The 7,678-nt window shown below is 44.7% G+C and overlaps 1 protein-coding gene across 1 annotated transcript; it reads left to right on the forward strand.

The window, feature by feature from the left end:
• Positions 1-2,679: 2,679 nt before the first annotated feature.
• On the forward strand, positions 2,680-5,400 carry LOC139307199 (TSC22 domain family protein 1-like). Its single transcript, XM_070931060.1, has one exon. The coding sequence runs from the start codon at positions 2,680-2,682 to the stop codon at positions 5,398-5,400; it is 2,721 nt and encodes a 906-aa protein (XP_070787161.1).
• Positions 5,401-7,678: the final 2,278 nt, after the last annotated feature.

Consider the following 7,678-nt stretch of genomic DNA (forward strand, 5'->3'; position numbering starts at 1 on the left):
CTGTTTTATATTTTCATCATGGATCATGGATTATTTTATTTTATTTTTTTATATTATGGTCCCAATTAAACAGAGCTCAAAGTGACACCTTCAAATGTCAGTTTACTATGATTCATCAAAGTGTCACATTTGAGAAGCTGAAACCATTAAATGTTTCAGGCATTTTTGCTTGACAAATGACTGAGACGATTAATCAGCCATCAAAAAGAAATGCTGATAAATTATTTGATAATTGACAAATCAACTTCTTGATTAAGTGACTAATTGTTCAGGGTCAATTTTTATATACTGTTGGGTAGTTTTCTTTTAATGCATCAGGTTTTAAAAGCTCTTAATTTGTATAGTAACTAAAGCTGTCAAATGGTGGAGTAAAAAGTACAATATTTCTCTCTGAAGTGTAGTAGAGTAGAAATAGACATGTCATGAAATGGAAATACTCACGTAAAGTACAGATACCTCAAAGACAGACTTAGATACAGTACTTCAGTAAATGTACTTAGTTACATTCTACCAGTGGGGATGTCTTATCTCTGAGGAACCAGTAGAGTGGTGGAGAAGGTCTCCTGCCATTTAGAGATTAAATTGAGTTTTCCAGCATGTTTTACCTGTTTAATCCATCATAACTTAAATCATTGGTGCCCTCCTGTAAGAGAAAATGTGCTTTTAGTTAACAGTGAACAGAAAAGACCAGAACGCAGAAAATGACAGTTTAACACCAGAGTTCACTGACCTGCAGTGGCAACATTACAGACCAACAAATGTTTACATTTTCTCTCAGCCCCTCACTCTCTCACATGAGAGAGAGAGAGAGAGAGAGAGAGAGAGAGAGAGAGAGAGAGAGGCCCCAAACAGTACCTGTGTGTAGAATAATCCTTCAGTGTAGTTAACACCTGTGTCTGCAGAGAGATCTAGCAGCTCTCTCTGTCTACCTTTGTTTCAGAAACACTGTTGTGATGTTGATGTTTTGCTCAATCCACTACAAATGCCCAGGAGGCTAGGATTTCATTGAAAGTATATTTACAACCTATATCATTTTTGTTTTATCTTTTCATCTGGTAATTACTGTACTCATTCACATTGTCTGCAGGCAGAAATCCACATCCCTTGATTATTATCACAATGTAAAAATCACATCAAAATAAAATGTATACTCAAATAGAATGGGGTTGGGTTGTTAAACATCTGTGTTAAATACACTGTATTTTACTAGATGAACAGATGTTTTCATTTGTAAAATCTTGATTTGGAAATTGTCTGCTGTCAAATAAATGTTGTGGAGTAAAAAAAACACTATATTAGTCTCTGAAATGTTGTGTAGTATGAAGTAGCATAAAATGAATAATACTCAAGTAAAGTGCAAGTACCTCAAAATTGTACTTGAGTATAATATTTTGCAGTACTGGTACACTATAGTACTTTCAGTAAGTCTTAGTGTTAGTCTTAGTTTTTTCTTACCTACCTCATTTTTGTTTTATTTTGTTGTTCATTATGTTTAGTTTTTATTGTAAAGCACCTTGTAACTTTTTTTTGAAAGGTGCTATATACATTATGTTATTATTATTATTATTATTATTATTATTATTATTTCATTATGTTATTTGTATCGTGAATTATGTCACTGCTGTAAACTCCTGTGACATTGCAATTTTCCACTGGTATTAATAATCTATCTATCTATCTATCTATCTATCTATCTATCTATCTATGTATTTTTCTATCTATGTTTCCTTGAGTTACACAGAAACTACATTATCTATTGTGATGTGCCAAAACTGGTTTTTGAGGGAGCGCCCTCTCCTCGGCACTTTCCGGCATTTTTCGGTGATGTTGATGTTGGGCTCGTCACCGCCTCTCCCAGACTGCTTTATGTCTGGCAGCAGAGACCATGCGCGGTCGCCATATTACGGAGCACCCCTCCCCTTCAGTCCCGTCACAGCACAGAGCCACAGCAGCGGTGCGGGAGGCTACATACTGAACAACGCTACCGCTGGGGAGGACCAGTGATACAGCAAAACCAAGACCAAAACGAGGATTCAGTGGAATGGATTAAACCTTTGCACGCCGCTAATAAGTGATTGTATTCGGTTTTACATCACTGTGCACCGGATGAAAGGTTGTTTGTTTTCATTTTCTTTCCTTTGAGCAAATTCAGCAGCTAAAACGGTCACTATAGTCTGTGTTTAGCTAGCCGGTGATGGAGACTGGCAGCTAGCTAGCTGACGTTACTCCTCTGTCAGGCTAGCATCTAATATAACGCTAACTTGCTCAGCAGCTATTCTACTTTCAATACGAGCAGCCATTACCACCTAGCTTCTCATTTGAAACCCCACAAAATGTTAGCTTGTGCTTAACAAAGGCACAAACAGATAACGCTGGTAGTTAGCCGGCAAATTAACGTACAACTGGCATCAGCTGACGTTAGCTCGCTAGCTACTCAGCAAGCGGACTCTAGCTTCTTTTGCCTGGCTAACTGTCACCGGAGAACAGTGAATCGTGTATGGCAGGCTGCAAATATTGGCACAACTTTGCCTGATATTTGCGAACAGCCGATACTTGGTTTAAATATTTATTTTTGATCGTGTTGTCTGTTGACCGTAGTTTTGTCAAAACGGCGCCGTTAACGAACTGCAACCTTATTGCATACTGTCAGAGACCAACTACCCCCCGGATTCTCTCGAAATGCATCATCCGGACCCTGCAGGAGACTCTGGCAGTGTTAGAAAGATGGCGCACCCGGCTGTCTTTCACAGAAGGGGTAGCAACACAGGCAGCGGGAGCGGCTCCGCGCTGTCAACACCGGCAAACCCGGTGGTCAATAACAGCCACGTCCCAGCAGATGATTATCAACCCTCCCTGTTGATTCAGTGCCAACCTCCTGCTGGTTCATCCTCCCCGGGTCCCCATCATATTCCACCCCACAGCCTGAATCTGCATTCCCAGCCCCAGGCCACACAGTCGACTGGAGCGCAGATAAAAAAGAAGAGTGGTTTCCAGATCACAAGTGTGACTCCAGCACAAGTATCTGTGAGTACCAACAACAGTATTGCAGAGGACACGGAAAGTTATGATGACCTGGATGAGTCCCACACAGAGGATCTCTCTTCTTCTGAAATCCTGGATGTGTCCCTCTCCCGAGCTAATGACATAGTGGGAGCAGAGAGAAGCTCTTCTGAAGAGACATTGAATAATTTCCATGAGGCAGAGACCCCTGGAGCTGTCTCCCCCAACCAGCCTTCAAACCCCCATGCCCTGAACCAGGCTCAACAGCATGGTGGGGGCATGGTCAACGGGACTGTGCACCATCACCATCAACATCCTCATCATCCTAACCATGCCCAGGTCTACCCTCTGTCCTCTGGGAGCAACCCTTCTGCCCTAGCTTCTGGAGCTTTACCTTGTGTCACCCAGAAAATGCCTTCTAACATGGGGGTCTCTCAAGAGAATGTTTCCCAGGCTGCCCCTCCAAGTATTGTTGCTCAGCCTGTGGGGGTTATGGCCCCTGGATCTGTCCCTGGAATGCACAGCTCTGCTACGGGCACTACAGTTAGCATAGTTAATCCCCAGACCAGCAGTGTTAGTAATGTGAATATGTTGAGCTCTGCCAACGTGCCTGTGAGAGGGGGGATCAGCACAAGTGCTAGCAGTAGCAGTGGTGGCTTCCCTCTCAATGTGATGAGCAACAGTGGGGGGAATGGAGGTGGTGCTGTTGCAGCTGGGGGTAACCTTATAACCACCACTCATGTCAGCATGATCCAGCAACACCAAAACATCAACTCCAACATCGCTATGACTACTACAACAACTGCTGCTGCTGCTGCTGCTGTCAGTGCCTCTGGAGGGGTGGGACTCTCCAGTGGGATCCAGGGAAGAGTTGGATCTGCTGTGCTGCAGCCTGTGAGTGCCCCTGTCACAGCTTTGGCCTCAGCACCTGTACCATCCATGCCTGCCCCAGTTCCAACCCCTGCGGTGGCTACCACCAGTTCTCGCTTCAGGGTGGTGAAGCTGGACTCTAGCTCTGAACCTTTTAAGAAGGGCAGATGGACATGCACTGAATTCTATGATAAGGATACCCCAGCTTCTGCTCCCAGCTCCTCTGCATCTGACACTGGGTCTCTCAGCATACGTCAGTTTGTCTCTGAGAGCTTTGTTGGGGCCTCAGAGAGGGAAAGCACAAGTAGTAGTTCTGTGAGTAGCACCATGAGTACATTGAGCCATTATACTGAGAGTGTGTGCAGTGGAGAGGCTGGGGGACCCACAGTACCCCAGCATGCCCAGGATTATGCCTCCCCACCCCAGGGCTTTCAAGGAATCCTCCCCAGTGGCTTAAGCATGGGAGTGTCCCAACCCCACATGCACCCCCAGGATATTACCCATTCACATGTGAAGACTACTGTGGCCCCCTCTGCTCCCTCAAACATTCATCAGCCTTCTCCCATGCCAGGCCACCAGACCACCATTGGACTCCCTACGCCTGCTGCACACCAGCAGCATCTCACCTATGCCCAGGCAGTTGCTAATCAATCCTTAGGCTCCACACAGGGCCTCATGGGTGTTCAGCAGCAGAAGATAGGCTATGCCTCCCTGCCACAACAGCCACCTGCTACCCCCCAAGCAACCCCAGTGCAGGTGAGGCCAAATGAGTACACCCAGCCACACCAAGGTATCCCCCAGGCTGCTGCTTCTCAATCTCTGTCCAACCAAGCTGGATCAGCTCCCTCCGGGCCAGCTAATGAAGCGTGTCAGATGATTGGAGGCCCGCAGCAGTCACAGGCACTCCATCACACTCAGCCCCAGCAGCCCTCTTCCCTTCAGGCCACCACCTCCAGTATGCCCTCTCATGTAGGAGTACCAGGTCTTGGCCAGCAGCCTCAGAGCCACCCCGGCCATCTGGATTGCCAGCAGCAGAAGCCACAGTCACTCTCAACACAAATCCAAAACCCGGGTCTGGGCACCCAGCTGCCCACAACAGTCCACCAGAGACAATTGTCTGCACCAAGTGTGCCTCCTCCCAACCCTCCGAGCGACCCCCAGGCCCAGCCCCAAGCCCACAACACTGGGAATAGTGGTAGGATGCCCCCACAGGGTGTTCCTCAGAGCCAACAGTCTTGTGTCAGCTTGTCCCAGGAACACAGCAGTGCCCAGGCCCTGGCTCATGCTGCCCAGGCCAGTGCCCTCTATGCTAGTCTGCCCACCTTCACCACTACCCAGCTGCAGGACGCCCAGCGGCTGCTCCTCCAGCACCAGTCGGCTTTGTTGGGGCTGCCCAAGCTGTCCGGAGGGGAGTCTGGATCTGGATCCAGCACTGGCCAGGGTCAAGAATCTGAGGGCAATGCCGCTACCGCCAGTGCCTTAACTGCATCAGCTGGTCTCAAGACTGTTGATGGAGAGGAGGATGGGTAAGATATTCTATTTCATTACTTCCTTACTTTGTTTATATTTATTTGATGACTTGTAACCACATTTCTGATGTGTTTGTTAACATGGGCACGAACATTTTAGCACTAGTCTGGAATCAAAGTAGGTTACTGAGAGATGCCTCCTGTTAAATGTGCTTTTGTAACCCAACTTAGCATTCAGAGTCTGTTTGAAGCTGAACGATTTCACTGGTTGCTGTGGCAGCTGTGAGGGAAGAAAAGTGTTATTGTTTTCCTACATGGGCAACAGACAGTAGCCAGGCGGCCACAGTCTGTCTGTCCTCTGTCAGTGGGACACAGTGCAGGCCTCAGCTGGATGTGACGTCTCTTGTCTTTTATCAAGTGGCTGCAATGATTCGACATTTTACCTAGCCTGCCTCCTTGCTTGAATCCCGACACTCTGCCTTACAGGGCACAATTTCTGCTGGGTGCACAGTTCGCCGTACACACTGCCTCAGCACATTTGTTGTTGAAAAGCAGGAAACAAGGCGGCGGTTGTATGATTATTTAATTAGAGATAGGACAAGGCAGGTAGCTGCAAATGTGGTAGAAATGAACACAATAGTCTAGTTCTACAGATGAAACAAAACATTACAGACAGTATTTCATTTTGTTTTACAGTCCATCTCACAAAGCAAGGCTTAAAAATACTCTTTCAACCTTTGGATGAACTCATGAGGAAGACACGGTGGTTAACAGTATAGTGCAGTAGTCCTTTTTCTTCACTAAAAGCTTATTGATTTTTTTTATCTGTCTCTCTCTCTCTACTCACCATCTCTCCTTTTCCTCCATCTCTCTTTGTCACTCCTCCAGTCACTACAGTTGTGCTAGTGATTTATGTGATGAACCAGCCTTACAGTCCTCTGGAATGTCCTCCCAGTAATGAGTTTTAAGAACTGATTTTAAGGTTACAGGGGAATTTTAATCACCTTGCAGCAGCCACAGGAAATTGCTCACATTTCAGTCTCTCTTACAATCTTAAGCTCTTTTTCCTGACTTCTGAAAACTTTGTTATTACCTCAGTGTTTAGGATGATTTGCATATCTGAGCTATAATAATGAACAGGTAGGAAGGAGAAGCCAAGATGAGTTGATTACTGGGATGGTTTTCATTAGTGTAAAGGGTAACATGGATGTAATGATGTTGGTTTTGTTTCTGCTTGTCTTTATGGGCCAGTTAAATGGATACTGAAGGATGGCTACTGTTATCACATGATGTTTAACTCTGAGGAATGTGAAATCTATGGGGATCAGGTGGATTATTGTCTTTGATGATAAGTAGCATTTGGGTGAAACCAAAGCCCTTGTTACAAATGGGAAGATTGTCTTGGTGAATTAGGCTCACGGTTCATTTCTCTGTATTTTACCTACTGTCACACGAGTGCAAGTAGTTGACAGTGCCTGCAGTAGTCAGTGTTTCCTTTGAAGCAACTCTAACTGGAACTGGCTATTTCTCTGTCATTCTTAACCAATGAACCTCCATTGACAAAAAAGTAGTGCAAACCCAGAGATGACAGCACAGCCTCATCAGCTGATGCAAGCACACACTAGCTCATGTGCACTTACTAGGCATGTCCCAATCAAGGCCTTTTCCCCCAGAGTAGTAGTCATTTTATGTTTGATCATCTGCTTGATCCAGTTTGTTATATATATATACTTTTTATTCTAAGACTAGACTAGATATACATACATACATTTAGAAAAAGTTCTGTTCTCCAGGGTTATATGTACATTATGTATAGCACTGTTAAGTCACTTTACTCAATTTCCTTGTGATAAATGACACAGATGGATGGAAATAAAAAGACTAAACCTGATGGAATGTATTATTTCCCTGGAAAATTTGTGCTCAACATGCATGAGCTAATACTGAGCCTCCAAAAAGCTTTTCAACAGCTCATTAGCTCGTCTAACCATCGTTGAGGTCAAGCTACAGTAACTTCACTGATCAGTGTTACTCTTTCATCATCACCCACATAACAATTTACAAAGCTGGGAGAACCCGAGGTGTGTTATGTTTTATTATATACTGTATAGTCCAACTTTTGGTTTTGTGCTGCTAGAATCAGTTTCTGATTGATTATTATGAGCAGCATTTATTGAAGTTGAGCATTAATTTAGAAGTTATTTGCAGATTTAAAAAGTCCTGAATGAATGGTTTTTAACGTACTGTTAGAGTTTGTGAAAGACAAGTAAGTGATGTATTTCAGTTGTATTGGTTGGATTGATTGGTTTTCACATTAAGTCCTTTGGACAAATGGGGGG

Source organism: Enoplosus armatus, unplaced genomic scaffold (assembly GCF_043641665.1).
Source record: "Enoplosus armatus isolate fEnoArm2 unplaced genomic scaffold, fEnoArm2.hap1 Scaffold_108, whole genome shotgun sequence".
NCBI lineage: Eukaryota > Metazoa > Chordata > Actinopteri > Centrarchiformes > Enoplosidae > Enoplosus > Enoplosus armatus.